Source organism: Sorghum bicolor, chromosome 10 (assembly GCF_000003195.3).
Source record: "Sorghum bicolor cultivar BTx623 chromosome 10, Sorghum_bicolor_NCBIv3, whole genome shotgun sequence".
Lineage (NCBI taxonomy): Eukaryota > Viridiplantae > Streptophyta > Magnoliopsida > Poales > Poaceae > Sorghum > Sorghum bicolor.
In genome coordinates, this window is record NC_012879.2 from 8,550,424 (window position 1) to 8,573,355 (window position 22,932).

The 22,932-nt window shown below is 43.2% G+C and overlaps 2 protein-coding genes and 1 long non-coding RNA gene across 6 annotated transcripts; 1 reads left to right on the forward strand and 2 right to left on the reverse strand.

The window, feature by feature from the left end:
• LOC110431218 (glutathione S-transferase DHAR3, chloroplastic-like) lies at positions 1,964–10,544 on the reverse strand. 3 transcript variants are annotated; one of them, XM_021449976.1, is made up of 7 exons: positions 10,200–10,544; positions 6,795–6,885; positions 6,530–6,673; positions 5,883–6,000; positions 4,225–4,365; positions 3,501–3,600; positions 1,964–2,201 (listed from the first exon to the last, which is right to left on the reverse strand). In XM_021449976.1, the coding sequence occupies exons 1-6, from the start codon at positions 10,405–10,407 to the stop codon at positions 3,514–3,516; spliced, it is 789 nt and encodes a 262-aa protein (XP_021305651.1). In that variant the 5' UTR covers positions 10,408–10,544; the 3' UTR covers positions 1,964–2,201; positions 3,501–3,513. The 3 variants fall into 3 exon arrangements, with proteins under 3 accessions (XP_021305651.1, XP_021305650.1, XP_021305652.1); XM_021449975.1 differs by having other exon boundaries at positions 3,488–3,600; XM_021449977.1 differs by lacking the exon at positions 3,501–3,600.
• LOC110431441 lies at positions 12,373–15,084 on the forward strand. Of its 2 annotated transcripts, none has more exons than XR_002448933.1 (4): positions 12,373–12,566; positions 13,093–13,207; positions 14,148–14,295; positions 14,876–15,084. It is a non-coding gene; the product is annotated as an uncharacterized LOC110431441 (long non-coding RNA). The 2 variants fall into 2 exon arrangements; XR_002448932.1 differs by having other exon boundaries at positions 12,506–12,566; positions 12,722–13,207.
• LOC8065537 (urea-proton symporter DUR3) lies at positions 16,234–21,589 on the reverse strand. Its single transcript, XM_002438073.2, has 5 exons — positions 21,347–21,589; positions 21,072–21,264; positions 18,599–18,706; positions 17,799–18,461; positions 16,234–17,706 (listed from the first exon to the last, which is right to left on the reverse strand). The coding sequence occupies exons 2-5, from the start codon at positions 21,255–21,257 to the stop codon at positions 16,474–16,476; spliced, it is 2,190 nt and encodes a 729-aa protein (XP_002438118.1). The 5' UTR covers positions 21,258–21,264; positions 21,347–21,589; the 3' UTR covers positions 16,234–16,473.

Here is a 22,932-nt window from a genome sequence, read left to right on the forward strand (position 1 = left end):
AACCCGCAAACAACACACAAAGATCACGTGAAATCTGCGGCGGATACTGGGCCTTGTTTAGTTCACACTGAAAACCAAAAAGTTTTCAAGATTTTCCGTCACATCGAATCTTGTGGCAAATACATGAAACATTAAATATAGACAAAAACAAAAACTAATTGCACAGTTTAACTGTAAATCACGAGACGAATCTTTTGATCCTAGTTAGTCTATGATTGGATAATATTTGTCACAAACAAACGAAATGCTACACCAAAAATTTTTCACTTTTCGAAACTAAACAAGGCCTGAGCACAGTAAGCTTGTCCAGTCAATCGAGCTTCAACGATCAGTCGCATGACGTGAGACGTATGGGGACGCAATTTCTCCACCTACACTCGTCGATAACTACTGCCACAAGAAAAGCCGAGATGCCCGGCGATCCCAGAAACCACCGCTGCCTAGCCTAGGAGACTAGGAGTTCGGGGACACAGTGCGTTAAATCGTTCATGTATGTGCAGCGATTGAGTACGTAACTCTCAACACTTGTGAACGTGACCAAATAGTTTGGCAACTCGAAATCCGGTGCTCTGGTGGTTGTCAGTTTTGTATAAGACGGGAGCATGTCGACTGATTTTTACTCCTTCGAAAACTTGCTGCGATGCATATGTGCTGCGAGTCATATATATAAGCTGAACCAGTAGATCAAAAGCGAATTTGAGTTGTGTATTCACGAAAGGGTGCGAAGGCACAGCGTGCTGCAAATTTAAAACTGCGTGATACTGTAGCGGCAACAAGTGCAGCTACAGCCTCTGCAGAAACTAACGGGCCCAATTGTGCAACTAAAGAATTTTTATTTTTCTTTTTTTTTAAAAAAAAATGTGCAACTAAAGAGACTATGCAGCTGAACTGACGTAAACTGTGCAACTAAAGAAATGCGAAGCGGCTAGTGCAGACGCACTATCTTTCGCAGTTTCGCTAGTATCATTGCAAAACATAATTGTGACAACTGACCAGTGACGACTGATGCATGTCTATCTAACAAAGAAAAAGAACACCAACATCCTTCCAAGATATTATCTTTATCCCATCTTATCTTATATGCGGGTACCCTTTTGGTCGAGCGATTGGAAGGCCAGAGTTGAAAGAAGACGGAACTGCTTACATGGAACGCAGTGAGTTCGTTCCTTTGACGTCAACTCAGTGTGGGTAAATCTCAGCTATAAGAAAAGTATTAGTCAGATCACAGAGATATGAGTGACGATCTACATAGGCAGCAAACCTCCGCAACTATTGTGCTTTCAGAATCTTGCGACAAAACGCACATCACCTACCACTGGCACAAACGAGATAATTGAAATTCCACACTTCAATCATTTAGGCGATTGCAAAAATCTTATCAATCATTGCAGGTTCAATGTGAATGTGTTACAGGAACATGACCAAAGAGAAACAGCTACTTATGATGAGGCAGGTCAGCTTCATGCACGGTGACACTTCATCAAATGCAAACGCTTGGATAAATATATTTGGAGGTTACTCCAGTTAGTAGCTTCAAATCAGCAGAAAGGTATCTCAATTTCGTGGGACCTAGGATTAGGATGGGCCAAATGATTATAACCTTGGGTCTAACATTCAGTGTCTCTGCAAATGCATCCTTAAATCACAAGGAACAACAATAACTATACAATGAATCATGGATATCTTCCGTCATTTCACCAAAAGGTAGCTCAGAGCCATAGATCAACGGTATTGGTATGTTATTTGTAAAATAAGTGCTTCTATGATGCAGAAACCAGCTACTCCCTCCATTCTAAATTATAAGATGTTTTGATTTCTCTAGATATATTGCTTTCACTATGTATGTAGACATAGAGTATACCTAAGTGCAAGCAAAATCTACGTATCTAGAAAAGCCAAGTCGTCTTATAATTCGGGATGGAGGGAGTACACAATAGACCCATCCCTCCCCCTTAACAGCGAATGAGGTTCAAATTCAACGAGAATGCTCATTTACATTAAAAAAAATATGCTTTTTTTTACAATTTTATTGATGTTTTCCATTTGACACACAAAGCAAAAAAAAATTGGATAGGAATACCTGATATGCTATGCCCTACAAAATTCCTATCAAAATCCACCACCTTTCATGTACATATTAAAGACATGCGACAAACCTTTCATCTAGATCCTCCGTTCGCCGACCGTCACCTCTCCCTCTCCTAATAATAAGAAAAGAAAACATCACATCACATGATAAGTCAAATCGTTGCACATCTTGTGAAACTGATTTAAGCAAAGATTGACAGAACATATCTCTATTGCAAAGATATGTTAACTGGTGGGGTCCATAAGCAGAATGGTAGATTCTCACTTTCCATCAGACATTCACTACCAGCTCAAATGAAGTGCCAACTAGTGGGATCCATTGAGAAGGATACAGAATAAGTACTGTGGTAACTGATACAGGAAAATGGAAACACCTATGATTATGGCCATATGCCAGTGGCCCAGTGGCAGATACAGGATTTCAATCATGGGGGCATGGACCTAAACGATGAAATTCTCTAACAATGTAATATGACAACTGAATGACAATAAATACTGTGTGCGGATATAAGGATACAATTCACAAACATTTATCTGCAAGTATACAAAGGTACTCATCGCCAATGTCTCCATAAGCATATTAGTTTCTTGCTTCTTTGTTATCCTTGATAAATTGATCAAGTGGAGCCTGTTGTGTTCAGCTAATCAGCTTGTAACTGTACCCCCATGCACCTATACTACATCCGCCATTGCTATATGCAAACGTGATTGTGCACAACTGAGCCTTACTTTAACAACTAAAATACAAAGGTCTGGCTGTGATAATATTACATCCAGTGCTATAAAAGCTTACACCTTAATCTTATTATCTTCTACAGTTGTACTTGCTTTTACATATGAATAAGCAGAGTGCATAAACTAGTTCACAAAGAGAGAAAGATATAAAGGGTGAGGAAATGTTGGTTGCTGGGCCTTGGTAATGATAGGAGGCGTCACTGCAACAGTGGAAAAGTGCAAGTAGCTTCTAGCCTCACATAATTCAGAAATTGAAGGCCAAAGAAGACACTACACAATCATTAGCCCATCATTTAAGTGAACTACTATTGGTGTCCTCTTAACTATCAGCAATGGATATTGATCTTCCCATGTACAGTATTATAAGCAAATAGCAGAATTCCTCACAATGGCTCGCTAGACAATCACTACATTATTCATTCTAAATGTATTTGTATTTTTATACAAATACAGTTATTATACATACAATGGAAATACATACACACATATATTTTTGAATCTTATTAGCCAACAAGCTTAAGAAAGCCCCAATGTTTCCAGTTCTCTAAATAATTATGAGGTGTGCATACTGTCATCATCACTCCCATAGACACAAAATAGCAAACCAAGGAAATCTAAGCATGCAATATTTCTTCCTTCTATTAAGGGGATATATGCAGTTTACCTTAACATCTTACTTTAGAAATGAATTTAACCCATGACTTTTGGGCGCCATCCAGCAATTACATCCTCTGGCAGAGCTTGAGTTTTGACAAAAGAATCCGTTGAGAAAATCGACTGTGAAAGAACACGATCCAGTAAGGCTAGGATATCCAAGACCAACTACTTAGGAAGATGTTAAACAAACAAAAGCTAGCAAAAGGTACAATCTCTCATGTCTAGCTAATACTTTGGAAAGAATGCATGGTGATTTCTCAATGGCGTGTTTTGCATTATGCATACAATGTAAGAACAGCCAATTCACTGCTATTAAAGAATTGGGATAATCAAGTATTGAGTCAACATGGATTTGGGTTCATGAGTGATCCTTTCTGATATTCCCTAATCTCCCCTAAAGCACTATTTATTTTGTGGCTCCACTATGTTCTTTAATAATGATTTTGCTTAAATGTGTAGTTCACAAAACATGAGCAGTACACAGCATGCATATGCTGTGCAACTGGTCAAGCATTGGTATCTGCTGTTCAGGTGGAAAGAAGGTGAGAAAGAAATTCATGGCACTATTAATAGCTACCGTAGTTCCATGTTCATTGTTTTTGGCCAGATGTGGATGCCTGCTAGGCGAAAGAAATGGCATCTTACTCTGGTTCAGTTACATGTCAGACAGACCTAAAGACAAATTAAATACTAATTACCAAAAAGATAAGCACAAAAATCATTGTGCAGTACATGGATACGTACCTTCATGTATGTTTTTACATGAGAAAGTGAATCTGGAACAGACCAATTCTTATAGTGGCCCAGAGCTATCTCCATGTGATATAGTTTAGGGCCCAGAGAGAGATCAGCAGCAGAAATTGTTCCGCCATTAATAAACGGACCCTGCACCACACAGTGTCCCAGAATTACACAGCAAATTTCAGATAAGCCACATCAAAACGACTACTAAGTTTCCAAATTCCAAATATAATTTAAGATCATATAACTACAAAGGTTCAAGTGAAGTTAACATCATCTTTCATATGGACTGGATGTAATTTAAGATATCAAATAACTAATTCATCTTAGCTGATATAAAACTTGAATCAAGTTTGTATAAGTTTGAACAGAACTCAAGGTTTTCATTTCTGATTGCTGATGGAAGGCAAATGATAAATCACCATATTCTTATTTGAGAAGTGCTGATGTTATATTAAACAAACCAAGGATCTTGAAAGTTTAAATTTTCCATATGGACATTTGGTTTATTAAAACTAAGTAGTTTGACATGAGCAAAGGCAACTTTGGAATCATTGTAGGGTAAAACTACATTTTAGATGACCAATAGTTCTAAACCATGTAGAGGTAAGTCAGGACCATGTAGGTTTGTTCTGAATTCTGACATGCAATGACGCAAACATGTGATAATGTCATGTAGCTTAATTTCTCCATTTTCACACATACATCATGTAAAAATCACTGTAAAAGCACATTTTTCTCGAATGCGCAGGAGAACTGCATATCAGTATATAAGAAATCGTTGAAGAGGCACACCTATGAGGCCATGCAGGCACTAGAAGCCTGGCTCACCTAGAGGTCGCTAATAGATAAAAAGATGGTCGTTTTGTTGGTCAAGTTGTGGGTTGATGTAAAAGGCAAGTTTGTTTCCTGTATGAGTATATAAGAGTGTGTGAGCGTGGTGGGTGTGATGTAATTTATTTATTTATCTCCTTAATGCAATGATATAGACACACACACACACACACACACACATTGTAGCATGTGACTTGGCAGAACGTGAAGCAAGGCAAGTGTTATAGGTCATAAACATGAGTCTGGATCATAGGAAAAATAAGACAGGAAACAAACAATAGCATCTAGTTCAATTTATATATACATACTCCTTCCGTCCACAAAAGAATGCAATTCTCGCTACTTGAGGAGTAAAACAGTTTAAACTTTGACTAAAGTTATATAAAAAATTACTAACATTCACTGTACAAAATAAGTACCACTAGATTAGTTATAGAATATATTTTCATAATAAATTGATTTGGAGACATAAAGGCTAATACTATTTACTACAAACTTGGTCAAACTTGAGCTAGTTTAACCAGCACGGATCCCATAGTTGTATTCTTTTGTGGATGGATCTGAATCATTTAAAGATATGGAAACTTTGGATACATCTGTCAAATGTGCACCAGCTGTTGAATTCTAGAGGAATTTGCAGATTTTTTTATGTCTGACACCAAACATCGTATAATCTACGCAAGAATGCACAGGAATCTAAACAAGTAATGTAGATATGACAAGTAGAAGGGGGCTGCAGAAATTATAGAAATTTTGTAGCTCATGCAAAACAATTGTACTATTATGAACCATTCATGTAGCATTACAATTGCTACCAGCCCACTTACATTGTCTTTTAGATGACTATCAAATGAAGTAAGCTCATTAAGTAGTGCCTCTTCTGTTCCATCGCTTGGATCTTTGCTTTTGAGGAAACCAATGAAAGTGGAAAATATTTTTGACCCACTGTAATGAAATTTATGCACAATAATTATGACGCTCATAATAATAGAACTGAGTATTGACAAAATAAAAAGAAAATAACAGGCTAAAGTTACAGATGGCTTCAAGATACAAATCAAACAACATTTCCATGTAGGATGTACCAATAATGTCACTAATTTAGTGTCGTAGATACCAACTCTGTTAAGGCATACTTTTGAACAACCACAATGAATGAATCACATATTCTGTTAAGGGGATATGGAAAGGAAAATATAATAATATGTATGCTTTTTAGATGATGGAGAAGTTCCAGCTTCAGTCCTCTTCACAAGAGGCATCAGTCCACAAATAATACAAACACACCAAAAGTTTAAATGCTTAGACCAGTTCGTAATGCATAAATGCTCAGCACGAAAATGAAACAGATAATGAGAGAGAAATTAGCACAAAATATGTGTGGATGACTCAACATTTGCAACAAGAGTGCTCAACACCCTTACAAAAGCGCAAAACAGGAGTTATTAATTAGGGCACTGGAAATATCACATACACTGAAGCCTTTTCTGGTGGAGTTGCCAAGGGTGGTTCAGGATACTTCTCCTCTAATGTCTGTGTTATAACATCAGAATCACCAATCCATTTTTCCTCAAGCTTCACGATAGGCACTTTACCTTCTGGGTTGATTTCAAATAACCTAATGAAGCAAGACAAAAGCATGTTGGTTCATGGTCTCATGGCCATGGAACTATCAGGCAAAGAAACAGCCAGTAATAATCTGAATTCAGAAAGGTAAGCCTTGTCTTGCAGATAGGTACCAATCTGGCTTATTAGCTAGATCAACTAGCTTCAGTTCATAAGGCAGATGCTTCTCCTCTATAGTCAACAAAACCCTCTGTGTGAAAGGACCTGTGGCCAACATGTGGAATTTAACTTAGACTGTCAAGTATTTCAATAATCAGAGCAAAAAAGTTTGCAATGCAGTTAAAAACCTTAAACTGCGGTTTTACATTGTAATATAAAGGAAACAGGATTCACACACACACTTCCATTCTGGTAATATCAATGTAGCCCCACAGTACCAAACAGATGCCAACATTAATCTTTCAAATGTCTACTTTGTAAAATCCCCACCGCACCCCTCTTCGTCTCTTTTAAAGGAGATGTGTGTCTCGAACCCAGGTTGCCTAAGTGTTATGAACGTGGGTATTTTTGGGATAACTAGGCCTTATGCTTTGCCAAGAGCTTTGGGATAACTAGGCCTTATGCTTTGCCAAGAGCTTGAGAGATTGAGGGAGACTAGAATTGTTTCTTCATAATTCATTGCTTGATTTCCATTGTGCCCTATGGGCTGAATATAAAAGGTACATAGGACTAACACCTCTTGTGCCTACACAATATGGTACTATTTCTATAGACAAATAACTAAGAGAGACACTAATTAACACTAATGGGCTTAAGGCCCAACTAGAACACTTGCGCCCTATGGCGCCCCTCTTTATGCCCATGACATCTCCCCCGTCCTTGGAGACCCAGCTCGTCCTCGAGCTGGAGAGCTGACGCGAAATAGAGTTAAGCCTTTTACATCTCGGCTTTCCCTTTTTATTGAATACTAAAATACAAGGATATCCACCTGGATCCCATGGGAAGAGCGTCTCTGCTGGCTTCATGTAGGCTGAAGGGTGGAGTGTGAAGCAGTTGGCTCTTATGCTGAAAGTGTCTAGCACCACGGTAGGCACAAGGATGAATGAGATAGACTTTGATGCCTGATGCTGGATGCTGATGCGAGGTCACTGCACTGGAAACGCCCATACTTGGACCTCCACTGCAATTGGAGCCGCAGGCCGTATCGGCGAGTCCGAGTGGATGAACACGTACGACAACGTCGAGCTAAGGAGCATGCGTATCTGCCGCACCATGCGACGGACAAGCATTCCTCGCACTGCTGCCTGGAGGCGCACCGTTGCTTGCACCTTCGATGCTTTTGTGGCACGAAGAGCCTGCGCTTGGCGACGTGCCAGGAGTCTCCGTGCCGCTGCCTGGAGACGTACAGCCGCCCGGCATTCACGGTCCTTCTTATCCTTCGCGTTGAGCAACTCCTTGATCCGATCCAGCTGCGTGAATATATCAGCAAAGATGCAGGAAGTGTCGTTGGCAGCAGGGGACACATGGTGGAGCAGGTCGGGGCACGGGGGCGATGTGAAGCGCAGGTGCAGGAGCTCGTTGAAGCGACGCCATGCCGGGGTGCCTTCAGCGTGCTGGACTTGTAGGAACCAAACCCGGGCGTCATCTTCCAAATTACGGGAAACCAGCCATACCTTTTCTTCCTCCATGATGCGCTCTCGGCGGAAGTAGGAGTCGCACTGGTTGACGAAGCCCACAGGATCAGATTTCCCCGCAAATTTAGGGAAATCCATCGAGGCAAAGCGTGGCAGCGGCAGTGTGTTGTGGCGGATCTGGATCGATGATTGTGGCGGCGGTGGATGGTGGTGATGGGGCTGTGGCGCGGCGGCTGTGGTGATGGGGGTGCGGCGGCGGCTGGTGGCGTTGCTGTGGCGGCGCGGCACGATGGATGAGGTAGGCGACGCGACGATCTGGATTGGTATCTTTTTTTTTTGGAAACGGCTGATGGAGGATCGGAAGTGCTGGAGGATTCGGCTGATGGAGGATCGGAGGTGCTGGAGGATCCGGCTGATGGAGGAGGATCGCTGGACTCTCTAGATACCCGATGTTATGAACGTGGGTATTTTTGGGATAACTAGGCCTTATGCTTTGCCAAGAGCTTTGGGATAACTAGGCCTTATGCTTTGCCAAGAGCTTGAGAGATTGAGGGAGACTAGAATTGTTTCTTCATAATTCATTGCTTGATTTCCATTGTGCCCCATGGGCTGAATATAAAAGGTACATAGGACTAACACCTCTTGTGCCTAGACAATATGGTACTATTTCTATAGACAAATAACTAAGAGAGACGCTAATTAACACTAATGGGCTTAAGGCCCAACTAGGACACTTGCGCCCTATGGCGCCCCTCTTTATGCCCATGACACTAAGTGAGACAGTGTTCAGGTAACTGTTAATATCTATTCATATCAATAAACTCACTATTAATAAGATAAACTGCTGATGCCTAATGTTATACTGTGAATTATGCTCGCAGTAGTTTCCCTACTTGAGCTAAGCATGTACCAGACTGCAGAGCAAGTCTTGCTATTAATAAGCAAACATAGATTAGAAAAAGATAAACCTATGCTAGTTTGTTTCTGAATGCTATTATTCTATTTCTATCACAGAAACAGTTATTCTGTGAAAGTTAATACTCCAAATATTTCGTTTTTCTATACAAAATGAGTTCTTTTATTCTTACATTCTATCAGTCCTTCCACATGGCACAAATTGACAACCAGGACTACCAGTACAGCTTAAGCATATAGAAACCCAGGAATGCATCATATCCATAGTTCAGAACCTTTTTTGTCATTAAAACATTAACATATTCTATAGTCCCCAGTAAAACTTAAAAGATGTGTAGGGCAGGAGACAGCATTTTAATTAAGCAAGAAATTTCACTCCAAAGGCAACCTCAACATGTTCATCTCTTAGCATACTACATTAATATCAATCTTCACCAAAACACTGAAAATACAAATCACCCAACCTTAACCAAGCACTGGAAAAAATTTGTCCAGATATAAGCTCATCATAGAAGTACACCTTTGGATTTTCCAGGCATTGCTGTTGGCTAAATGATTCAGAGAACATACACTGTTTATATTGTCATGAAGATGATGACTAAAACAAGTGCACTAAATCAAACACTATTTACCAAAAAATAGGCTTGGTGCAGACTGCAGGACCAAACTATGAGATGAAATAACCACGTCCACATCGCAGACATGTCAAATGGCGCTGTTTAGCTAAAACCTACCACCACGCATTTCATGCAATCTCAGGTTATTATGTTTTTTTTTTCACGTGTCGTCATAAAGCACATACGGGTCATGATACCAGCACGAAAATCAAATACCCAATATACCATCACTCTAAACGTGAAACAAAGCTATCATTTGCAGTTGCACTCTTAACGCAGCAAATTAAAACCTCCCCTAATCCAAATAGCTACCAACGCAACCAGCATTGTTGCCAGTTAACCTTGCATTCTATAGACTACATTTACCCACCCCGCGAGCGCGGAGAGAGAGAGAGAGAGGGAGGGAGCTTACAGTCTCCGAGGCGGCCAGGGACGGTGATGGACTCCTTGGCGCAGACCTCGAGCGGCTGGGCCGAGGCGCGGGCCACATACAAGCGGCGCTGCGGGGCGGCACGGGGCAGAAGGCGGCCGCGGGAGCGGCGGAAGGTGGTGGCGAGCAGCGCCGAGGAGGGACCAACGGTCGAGGTGGCGGCGGAGGTGCCGCGGAGGAGGACGGCCATGCCTAGCTCGCCGGAGCAGGTCGGCGCGGGGGAGGATGCGGTTCAGTCACGACGGGAGCACGCGGCGAGCGGTTGTGGCCCGGGAGGAGAAGTGGGGAGAGAAGCTTATCTATCTTCTGACCCGTGTGGCACGGGCCTGTTTTTTTTGCTAAAAAATCACATGCCTCGTCCTAAGCGTCCAGAATCGGATGCCAGGCATCGAGTGGAGCTAAAGCAAAGAGGCCTGGACCTCTCGTATCCAGAGGCTTCGTGTCGCGGGCTCGCCAGTCGCCACCCTCCTTCTGGGCCTGGGCCGATCGACATTTAGGCTTGGGTTTCTGCCCTGCATCGCCACGAGTTTATTTTTAGAAAAAGTTTAGGTAATGACTTGTTACCGGCTGGCCGTGTCTTTGTTCCATCGCACGCACGCTCCAATCCCATCCTGTATCCCACCGGACGCACGGTGCTCGACCTCAACATTTCAGTCCCCGCCTCTCTCTCTCTCTCTCTCTCTCTCTCTCTCTCTTCCCCCTGGTGACCGGCGACCGCGAGCTTCTCCCCGGTGTCACGCCTGCGCCCCACCGCCTCTCTATGCCCGCGCCGAGCTCCTTGCTGCCCCCATCCATGCCGGCCATGGCGGATCCGTCGAAGATTGGGGACTGCTGCCCCAACCATATGCCAGGTGTTCATCGATCCTTTGGCCGTTCACCGGCGACGACCACCCACCAGGTTCGTCCGCTCTTGCCTTTTCCTTCCCCTTCCTGCTGTGCGAAACCGAGCTCTCCAACCCTAACGTAAGATATTTGCTATCTACCTCAGATTTGTGCCGTATTTGCAGTGGCGGCAAGCCGACCAACCATGGCGTCCAGGAGGTTGGGGCGGCATGGATATGCTCCCCCTGGATGCTAGGGGCTGGCCCAGGTGGTGGCTAGCCGGACCATCCAGCCCGTGGTGGCCAGCCTACCTCGCGGCCGTAATCGAAGGCGCCACGGCTGTAGCGAGGAGGTGGGCTCTCGATCGCCGAGATGGAGGAGCGCAAGGATGTCAGAATCCTCGCCATGGACATCTAGTTCCCTCCCACATGTGTCCGGTAGGTGAGACCCTCGTCCCCCACTTCGATTAGATACGTTCCCCACCATGTTGTCTCATGTGATGTGGTAGTGCTCCATATGTGAGACTCTTGGCACCCGACTACCCGATTGTGGAGATTAGTAGCTACTGTGCTGTGAGGATTTTTTAGGCCAGTTTGGCAGGTGAAATTTCGGGTTTAGAAGGTGATCGAAATCGCATCAGTTGGAAAAGTGCAAATTACCGCTGCTGTTTTCACATAGATTTTGTGGATCGCTAGCAGTGGAGAATTGTTCTGTTTTTATAAGAAATTTCAACCAACCTCAAGTTCGACCCATCTGCTACATTTGTCATGTTCAGGATTGATTTCGATGTGACGTTGTAACCCTTACAATGGGTTGATTTATGCATCTTGTTCAGGATTTCGCTTGATATTGTACATATATTCTATTCTTTTTGTCAGTGCCTATTTTCAATTTTAGAATTGTTACTAGTATGTTTGTATTTTTGGATGTTTAACTTTCCTTAGACTGCAATTCGTATTGGAGTAAATGTGCATCTAAGATCAAAAATCACTGAAAATTACTTATTCTTGTTCATGTGAGAATCATAAGCTGTAGTTGGTCAGATGATCAGATGAATTCTTGTTCAATTCAACATTACAACAAAACTGCATTGGACGTTTTTTCAGAATACATAAATTGCCTATTTAAGAAGACATTGTTGCCTAAAAAATAAAACTTAAATTTCTGCTGCAGAAAAGTTGGAGTGTGCAGCAGGCTATATAAAAGTGTAGACGAGCAGTCGAGAACCACCAAAAATATATATGTAAATTTAGTTAAGCAATTTAATATCATTAGCCGGGCATGTTATTAGTAATCTAGTGGCAATTATTTGTGTCTAACATGAAAAATGTGCCTATAACCTCTACTCTTTTTACCATATGTCTTCTTTAATTTTCAAGCGTTACTCTGCTCTCTATGTGACTTTAATCATGCCTAGGTGACAAGGGGAAGCCTGAGATCCCCTTTCTTGTGTAGGTGACAAGGGAAAGGTTGAGATTCCATTTCTCAAGTAGGGAAGTGCAGATTGGGAGGTGCTGACTAATGCAGGTGACATATTATTGCTGATAGATCATTCTCTCTTTTTTTTCTATTGTTATGCACTGTTGAGTCATTAATCTAGTCTGCCTCTTGTACATAACTTATTTTTTGACATCGTCACCTTGCCTCTGCTTAATTTGTATTTTTTCCTGTTACATAAATAGATGTGATCAGTGGCGAAGCCAGAAGATTTGAGGAGTCCGGGCAATTCTCATTAAACAAAAATATTTAACTATAAAATCACAGAATTCTATATAAATATAAAGAAGATTTCTTTTGCATTTTGGCGAGGAGCCCGGCTGCCCGCCCGGGGTGGCCGGGCGGTGGCTCCGCCAGTGGATGTGATGCATAAAAAGATAAAAACATAGCTGTGTATTTTCTTGCAAATAAACTGGTGGTGGGGCTGTGGGTTGCAAATGAACACAAACACTATACTTGGCTTTTCAGAATACATAAATAACCTATTTTAGGAAGACATTATTGCTTAATGAATGATACTTAAATTGTTCATGAGAAAATCTACATGAGATTTCAGATTGCTGAGGGTGTATCCTAGAATCTGTGGAGCCCCTCTGGTTGTGCAGCCTCTCCGGTGGCGGTGCCCCCTCCATCTTCCATACCAGACGCGGGCTCGAGCTTGTTTTTCAACGGTAGCATACCCCATCCCTCCAGCATCCGTTCTTTCTACGCCCTGCTCCATGTGTCATTTGTTAGACAAGTTAAGTGCCATTTATTATGCAACAATGTGCTTCTAAATGGGCAACTCTGTTGCAGATTGGCAGGCATGCTGTATTCAGAATAGCTTCAACCTTAATGTTTCAGTTTGTTAAGTAATTATGATTGAGTTTTGTAATGTTTTCTTGCAATTAATGATTGTGCGGCAACATTTAAAAAAGCCTTATGTTGTATAGGTGCTGAAAATGCTCGTTGTGCTCTAGAATATGTATATGTACCATAGCAGCCTACTTTGAAAACATCACCTCTGTTTTTTAACATCATCACCTTGCCTCTGTTTGATATGTTTTTTTTGAAAATAAACCAGGGGTTAGGAGTAGGGCTGTGGTTTGCAAATGAACACAGACACTGCACTTGTTTTTTTAGAATACCAAAATTGTATAATTAGGAAGATATTGTTGCCTAATGAATGACACTAAAATTGCCTATGAAAATGCAATCTACTAAAACATTACTAGCAGCAACCTGCTCATCACCAATAGAGGCTCGAGGAACATAAGCAAGTCGCGATGCGGTGATTCAAGTTGTTGCTGCTTAATCGATTCACCATGATTGTGAGCTGATTGAGGCCTTGTTTAGTTCCAAAAAAATTTGAGAAAACAATACTGTAGCATTTTCGTTTTTATTTGACAAACATTGTCCAATCATGGAGTAACTAGGCTTAAAAGATTCGTCTCACGTTTTATAGACAAACTGTGTAATTAGTTTTTATTTTCATCTATATTTAATACTCTATGCATGTGTCATAAGATCCAATGTGACAGAGAATCGTGAAAAGTTTTGGGTTTTTGGGGTGAACTAAACAAGGCCTGAGTTTAATGGATTTTATTTCCCCACGCCTTGTCATGGTTGCAGGGCTGAAGTGAAACCCGGTGAGGCCATACATTTACCAACCCGCGCCCCAGCAGGCATTCCTCTGTTGCTCAATGCACGCGCATCAGTCAGGTCAATCTTCATCAAGCAAGCTACGACTACGGTTGCCCATCAACGAGATCACCTCCAAGTAATACTCTCCGTCTCTCCCATATGCTCTTTTTGCTCTTTCACTTTTTTGATATTAGAAATTGAAAGGGACTAAAGACCAAGATTGAATTATGCTGGGCTGCATCTCTAGTAGTTGTGTTGTCTATTTTCGAGTGTGGTTCACTCAAATTTGTTTCTGTTAACACTCAAGATAAAATTTGCTATTAAAAAATTGCATATGGATTTGCATTTGGCCTCAAATGAATTATCTAGAAAATATTTATCACTGCATCTTGCACAGTAGCCAACCTTCTTCCTATTGCTCCTCGGCCGCAAAACTCATGCTTCAAAACTAGACAAATGTTGTTTCTTTTTGACTAGTAAAAATAGGCTAAATTGCCTATTCATGAAGACATTGTTGCCTAATAAATAACACTTAAATTCCTAAGAAAATACAATCTACTAGTACAACATTACCAACAGCAACCTGAGCTTCAGGAACAATGATGTCTTCTCAAATAGGCAATACAAGGTTTTCATTTTCTTAACATATGCATCCTTTTTTATCTCCATCCAGCAACAAATTTATAACACATGTTATCTATTTTTTTAACATGCAGGATGCAGGCCATGTACTGAGAAAAAATATGAAGCTCATGTACAGAAAAGATGTGGAAATGTGTGTTTTCCTAGGGACTAAATGTATAGTGTTTTGCTCTAGAAAACTGCAGATATAAATGTGTTTTTTTTCTGAATACATTACTCTTTTGTGAACGTATAATACATGCAGTCCCTAAAAGCATATGTCTGGCTTGATTTGTTTTCCTCCAATAAACTGTGGTGAGTATTTGGGTCTGGGGCTCTGGGCTACGCAAGCCGTGAAGAGTCTTTGGTTTTATTTGGTGGGAAAAAATTTTCTACGCCCGCAAGCTAGCGTGATTAACATGCTTGCCAAAAAAAGTAATATAATAACTGTACTTTACTATAAATGGCAAGGCCGTGTGGACGATCCATATTACGACCGGATGCGCGTTAGTTGTTTCCAAAAGTTTAAGGTCACTTGACTACTGTGGTTATTCGATTTTCTTCTCTGAACTGACATTACACAACTTAACAGTTTGTTTTTGCATATTGAGTGATTTTAATGATGATTTTACTCGTGTGGCTCTACGTTAGGGGAGATACATTAGACTAAGTTAAGAATTCAGGGAGATAAATCAGACTAGAAATATTTTTTAAACAAAATCCAAAAAACATAAAAATAAAAAAAATCATAATATTTTTATATATAAAAAATGAAATTAAAAATCCTTAAACTTTGTTGATTCTTTAAAAAAATATAAATTTTGGTATATCTCAAAAAATTATGAAAGTAGCTTTAGATTTGTTTTCTAAAATCATGCTTATCCCGATTCCTAAACTTGCAAATTACCCATATAAATTCTCGAACTTGTTTAGTTATGTCATCCTGATCTTTAAACGTAGAAACCATCTGTTTAGATCCTTAATCTATGTCCAGGTCTTAGAGTTGTCTAAACGGATCTAAACTCGTATCCATGTGTAAGGAAATCTGTATAGGTTCCAATGATCGCACCCAAAACCTTCAGCTGCACCGACCTAGCTATGTCACTAGCAACCTCAGGCTAAGGGGATAGAAAGAGAATGGAGAAGGGATATGACATATCACATCAGCATACGAGCAAGAGTCTAGAGCCTTTTAGGCCCAAACGACAAGATCTAGACATGCGATTTGCGATTTAGGAAAGGATGACACAACTGAATAAGTTTGATGATCTAAAAAGATGACTTGTAAGTTTAAGAACTAGAATGACACAATCGAATAAATTTGAGGATCTAAACAACCAGTTTGCGAATTTAGAGACCAGAATGACACAATCGAACTAGTTGACGGCCTAAGTTTAAGAGTTTAGGTACCGCCAGAACAGGAATAAGGACAACAAAACAAGTTTGAGGACCGTTGGTGAATCTTGCTGTTAGCTGCAAATATAAGAGCTAGCAAGAATATATTATATAGACATGCTTACTATAGTTACAAACTAATCGAACAATGCAAGTTTATGGTTCGTTCAGTTCGAGATTTATTGACTGTACAAACACTACGCGTAGGAGATACACTAAGCTAGCTTCTGCTAGCTACTGATATACTATATACTGAATCTGCAAATTCATCAATACGCGGAAGAGTGTTAATATGATCTTAAGCCCGCGAAAGATCATCTCCATCGTCGTTGGCGACCACGGACGGTTTGGCAATACCGGATGCAGAATGCACCATCTCCACGGCGCGAAGGCCCTTCCCCTGCATCACCTGGTAACGCTCCTCCGCCTCGGGCATGTCCGCCATGATGGCCTTGAGGCGCAGGTTCATTTCGTCGAGGCGCTCGTAGACCGCGTCGCTGGTGAACATGCCCTGGCACACCTTGCAGATAGTGTCCCAACTCTCCACCAGCGGCAGGAAGATGATCACCGCCGACCCGACCGTGCCCCAGGCGATGGCGACGACAGCCCACAGCGTGAAGTAGCCGGCGCTGTACCTCCCCGCCGGTAGCGACAGCACGGGCCACACCACCGCGATCACGGCCGTGAACGCCACCCCCCACTTGATGATCCACCGCTTCGCGTGCACCAGCCGCTCCTCCTTGAGCTCCTCCGCCAGGTCGCCGTTGGCGGCGACGCTCTCCACCGTGGTGATCTGCCGGCTGCTCTCCCAGTCGTAGTTCTGCGGCCACGCCAGGCTGCATGCCGCGTGCACCGCCCCGCCCACCAGGATGGACACCAGGTTCCCCGCCAGCATCGGCGCGTTCCGGCCGGTGCTGTCCAGGTCCACGCGCCCGTACTGCACCTTGGCGACCGAGAGCCAGACGGTGACGCCGAGGGCGCAGCCGGCGACGGCGCCGAGGATGGCGCCCAAGGCGTTGGCCTTTCTCCACAGCAGCAGCAGCGCGATGGGGATGACGGCGGAGCCGATGACGACGCCCATGGCCAGGTACATCCATCCGAGGGAGACGCCGACGAGGTTGAGGATGACGGCCAGGACGCCCATGAGGCAACCGAAGGCGAAGACGACGGCCCTGGACACGCGCAGGATCTGCTCGCCTGAGGCGTCCGGGTTGATGTACGTCCTGTAGATGTCGTAGGTGCAGAGGGAGGAGACGGCCACCAGCTCGGCCGAGCCGGCCGAGGTCACAGCCATGAAGAGCATGGTGAGGAGGAGGACGGAGCCGGACTTGCCCATGAGCGCCGTGGCAGTGGCCGGCGGGACAAGTCCCTTGGCCGCCTCTGCTGCCGTGATGGGGAGGTCCAGAGCGAGCGCGCCTAGACCCAGCGAGGTGGCCAGCGAGAAGGGCACCGCGAACCAGACCAGCCCACCCAGCAGGTACCCCTTGTGCGTCGACGACGGACGCGCAGCGATCGCGCTCATCCAGTAGCCCTGCAACGCACGCATTATTACATGAATGGATTAGTGGATTTGATTCGTACGTACCATATCCTGATTCCTGAATGTATGAACATTAGGCTTACGTTGTCGACGAAGACGGTGCCAAAATTGCCGACGATGTTGATGATGCCGAAGACAAGGCCACCGGAGCTGAGCATGGTGAGGTAGGAGCCCTTGAAGTTGCCGTGGACGGGGCCGCACGCCTGGTCCGAGTAGGAGAGCGGGGCGGAGCAGTCCCGCGCCGCGCTAGCCACAGCAGTGAGGTGGTTGTGCACCACCCGGGGGCTGCCGAGCCGGTGGCTGGAGGTGTAGACGAGGAAGACGAAGACGACGAGGACGACGTGCACGACGACGGAGTGGATGTAGCTGGCGAGGAACGTGGCCTTGAGCCCGCCCGCGAGCGTGTACGCGACGACGCCGAGCGGGATGAGGAAGCTGGCGGCGTAGACGTTGATGCCCGTGAGCGCGTTCGCCACGGCGGAGCCGCCGAGCAGCAGCATGGCCGTGACGATGACGTTGGTCATGAGGCAGAACACCAGGAACACGGCGTGCGCCGCTCGCCCCCACCGCGCGCGGACGATCTCGCAGACGGTGTGCGCGTTGGGCGCCTTGCGCTTGATCTCGATGGCCATGACGCCGAACAGGAGCACCTGGATGGTGGCGCCGCTGGCGTACCAGAAAGGCCCGCTCACGCCGTACTGCCACGCCACGTTCGAGCTCTGCAGGATGGTTGCTGCCCATGTCCACTGCTCGATGCGATGCGTGATCATCCATTAATCCATTATTACATACATTCGTTAGCTTGCTAGTTCCATTCCAACTGTTAGTATATATGCGACTGAAACTAGGGAAATGAGCAAGTGTCAGGAAAGTGAGAATGTACCTGGGAGACGATGACGCTGGCGATGAGGCCGGTCTTGACACTACGTCCGGCCGTATTGAACCACTCCGAGGTGTGCTGCGATCCCACATACCGTTTCTCTAGCCACACCTGCAGGGGCACTGAGTTATAATCATATAAAATAGCTAGCATGCCAATCGTACATGGATTATTTTTTTCCTTTGAATTCATGTGATTTGGGATCTTCTTTCTTTTCCCCTTATTTCTATAACAAATGAGTCCCTGGATGGAATGGAACACATTAATTAGAAAAGAAAGGCACACTCAGAGAAGTTCTTCTGTGAGGTTGAACCTTATCTTAGAGATTCTAAAAATTCAGGAAAAAAGAACTCTCCCATAAGAATCTCACGAGTTGTATCCTTTGTCTGTAGGCCTCTTTGGTAGAACTCCATCTAATTCCCAATAAAAAAAAAGAACTCCATCTAATTCTGAATTTTTATGGAAGCTGTTTTTTTAGAAGAAGTGATTGCACGGCCGAAAGTGATTCTTTTTGATTTTTTAGCATAAACTCTCAAAGTCACAATAGAGACCTCTTATTTTATTTAGAGAATCACTTCACTGGATCAGTAGAAAAACACTTGCCTCTGAAAAACTATTTGGCAGAGCTCCTACTTCGTGAGTGACCGTTTGCGGTTTGGGACTTAGAAACATATATGAAACATATTTGGCATTCTTAGGCCCTGTTTAGATTGGAGATAAAAATTTTTTGGATATCACATCGGATGTGTCGGAAAGATGTCGGGAGGGGTTTTTAGAAACTAATAAAAAACAAATTACATAGCTCGTCAGGAAACTGCAAGACAAATCTATTAAGTATAATTAATCTGTCATTAGCACATATGGGTTACTGTAGCACTTAAGGCTAATCATGGAGTAACTAGGCTTAAAAGATTCGTCTTGCGATTTTTAACCAAACTATGTAATTAGTTTATTTTTTTATGTACATTTAATGTTCTATGCATGTGTCCAAAGATTCGATGGGATGGATGAAAAAATTTTGAGTGAGAAACTAAACAGGGCCTTATGGAATACTAGTATTAAAAGTTTACTATGATCAAATATTTGTCTTATAAAGCAAGTATAAACAAGTGTCCAAATACCGTTCCCACACGAGTTTAGAGTAGCGTGTCCAAACAAGATGCAAATTTTGATCCTCAAACAAATCGTCTTGCAAAAAAAAAATCCTCAAACAAATTGGAATATGAATGTTTTCATGGTTCGCCATTCTTGTGCCTGTATGAGTTAGCAGGCATGATGTAAATTCTGATACAAAACAAATTGAAACGCAGGACACAATTATTAAACAAATTTCCAAGTCTCTCATATCTATACGAGTTAGAGTAGCGTATATCTATGCATAATACTGAGTTCAGTTTAAGATTAGAATGCATGACATGATCGTTAAATCTTTAAGCCACTAGACATCTATATAATTGAGCAAACATGCAAATTACGTTGTAAGATAAATTAAAATGCATGACATGATCGTTAAATCTTTAAGCCGCTAGTCATGATTACAATTGAGCAAAGTTGTAAGTTCCATTCTAATGTACGCACATATTTGCTATTATATCAAAACCCAAAAGTACTAGTTGCAACAATAAAAAGAATTCCGTGCGTGAATTACATTTGTCTGCAACTCTCGAAAGGGACACGCGACAAGGACAAACACAATTTCTGTACGATAGTTTAGCTTTGGTTTCACAAAGTCAAACTTTGATTAAATCTCTTATGCATAGTTGGTGCATGGTGCTTATGCATATTCCATTTGTTCCAAAAAAAAAAAATCATCGTTTACGTTTCTCGAAAAATAACTTTGACTAAATATATATTAAAAATATTAATATTAATAGTAAATATTAATATTTATGGTACATAATTAGTATCATTAAAAAGATTTTTGAATCTAATCTTTTAATAAATCTATTTGAAGATACTAATATTGTATATATTTTGTATAAATCGAGTCAAATGTATAGTATAAAAACTAAAAACGATAATTAATTTAGGACGGATAGGGAGAGTAAGAGTATATCATATCACGGTGACCGTCACGGAAAGAAAAACCAACAAAAAATAATCCAAAGTCAAATCGGGCGCACATGCAACACTTGGTGCGTGTTATTCAATTCGGCACACGCATGATCCTGCCCATATTCGGTAAAACGGAATCAGGCCACACAGAATCATCATTCTATTTCTTGCGCGTCATCAACACTTGGCCTTGCGAGTGTTACGATCTTTAGAATTTTTTTTTCGTGCAGATTTATGCTCTCATTGACAAAAAATTTACCACTACACCAATCATGCAAGCTAGCAATAGTCGTTGTGCCTTGTGCGTGCAATGCGATGCACCCGTACGCCAAACAGCACTAGAGAGAAGAATTACCAAGCGAGAGAGTCTCGCACGCGATCTAGACGTTCATTAGTGGGGGACAAAGTGAAGTAGTAGTACCAGGAAGGATGTGAAGAGCGCGAAGAAGGCGCCGAAGCCGAGGACGACGGCGTACCCGACGGCCTGCGCCAGCACGGGCTTCCCGCCGAAGAAGCTGCCGTCGCGCCTGCACACGCCGTCCACCACCGAGTAGTACTCCGCGCCGAAACCCAGCCCCGGCGGAGGGCACGCGCCGGCGCCGGCCATCGTCGATCTGCGGCGTGCGTGGGAAATGATTGAATGAACACACACATGAAGACATGTACCGGCGGGAACGTACAGGCCGCAGAGGGTACCTCGATCAGGTCCGCGCGCGGCGAGGAGACAGGGAGGAGATGGCGGCGGCGGAGACACCAAGCGAAGAAGAGAACGGACGAACCGCCCCGTCGTCGTATATAGGGGACACAAGGCCGCGCGATCGATCGCTGTCGCGACTTCTCGCCAACAGCTCCAACTGCGGGGGAATCTTTGACTTGGTTGGTACTGTATTCCTGAGCTGTTGTTTCTGCGGAGAGAAAACGGGAGCGAGCGAGATCCCGGGGGCTCCGTGCATCTGCCACTGACAGAGTGTTGAACTGTTGATCACCTGCGCTGCGCCGCACAGCCCATCGCCATGCGCTCTTTCCTTTATTGGGCTGTGGAGGACTGGAGGTTACAGGTTAGGCCTTCAACGGGCTGCTGCAAATTTTTAACTCACGCGAGAGTCCTACAGGATTCTCGCACAGCCCAAAAGCAACGGTTTCTTTTCTGACTCTTCTTTTTTACTATTGATTCTTTTTCTTTTTTGTATGTATGAATCTCGGTTGAAACGAAGGTAATACTGAAACGGAATAACAATATACCATCCCTAAAGAAAAGGATAAACCGAGTGCATGGGAAGACATCAGATATATGTCATGATGTACGCTAAATGTATGTGCCAATAGTGACGCAAATCGTATTTAGAGCCCGCAAGAATGCAACATCCGTGCCGATCCCAGATAGGCCTTCAGTGTCATGGAGCATATGGTCTGGTATTGATTGGTACATTCGTCGATAAGTAACAGCGTATTAATCCCTTTCGATGCAAAACAGATGCTTACGTAAGCTTAGCTACCTTTTTAGAACGCATTCATCTTTAGTGAGCGCAAAGTGCTATTGCCACATTCGTTCTCCATGTCTCTTTCACTTTCACATGACACCCCAGCAGTCCATCTCATAGGTTTAACATAACGTCGTCATCTGTCAATACAACCCATGGTGCCCACTTGGCCCTAGCGGCTAGAAGTGGAAGCGATAGACCTCATAAACCATACTGTCATACGGACCCACGGTCTGCCAAATCCCCTTTCTAAAAAATTTCATCCATACAAATATTTAAAGTAGGATCTAATTTTATCTAAGAGGCTGAATGTGATTACAAATTGTGATATGCAAGTTTCATATCACCTCTACTACTACTCAACCTACATTTGTCTTGCCCCTGCAAGCTTTGCCTTAGTCTCTCTCACCGTGTAGCTTGCGTCGACCGTCTCACCCCCTAGGAACTCTTGCCCTACTGCCTAACTCACGCCATCTCGCCTTTGCAACCTTGGTCCCCACATTTATTGTTACTCGCTCTTTGCCACTATCCAACCGACACTGCACATGTTTGTAGATGTGCTTATTGAGCTCACCTATAGCCAGTAGATACACACGATGGGAGCATGCCAACCCACTCATATGGGCAAGAAGGCGGAGGAGTGAGACAACATAAAAACGACGAGTTGATACTTCAATTTTTGATATTTTTTCTTGAACCTGCTCTGTGCATGGTTTTCTTTAAGCAAGGAGCAGATAGTTCAAACAAAAATAAACCAAAGGCCTCGGTAATCCACTGATTACCAAAGAACAACAGCTCAAT

What these genes read in the sequence shown, in the direction of transcription:
- LOC110431218 (XM_021449976.1), bottom strand. Translation starts at nt 10,407, where the DNA reads ATGGCCGTCCTCCTCCGCGGCACCTCCGCCGCCACCTCGACCGTTGGT. An exon ending in CCCTGGCCGCCTCGGAGACT is followed by an intron (nt 6,886 to 10,199) that starts GTAAGCTCCCTC and finishes TGTTGGCCACAG; the next exon opens with GTCCTTTCACACAGAGGGTT. An exon ending in ATGTAAAAACATACATGAAG is followed by an intron (nt 3,601 to 4,224) that starts GTACGTATCCAT and finishes GTTCTTTCACAG; the next exon opens with TCGATTTTCTCAACGGATTC.
- LOC8065537 (XM_002438073.2), bottom strand. Translation starts at nt 21,257, where the DNA reads ATGGCCGGCGCCGGCGCGTGCCCTCCGCCGGGGCTGGGTTTCGGCGCG. An exon ending in CCAGCGTCATCGTCTCCCAG is followed by an intron (nt 18,462 to 18,598) that starts GTACATTCTCAC and finishes CGCATCGAGCAG; the next exon opens with TGGACATGGGCAGCAACCAT. An exon ending in GCACCGTCTTCGTCGACAAC is followed by an intron (nt 17,707 to 17,798) that starts GTAAGCCTAATG and finishes CGTGCGTTGCAG; the next exon opens with GGCTACTGGATGAGCGCGAT.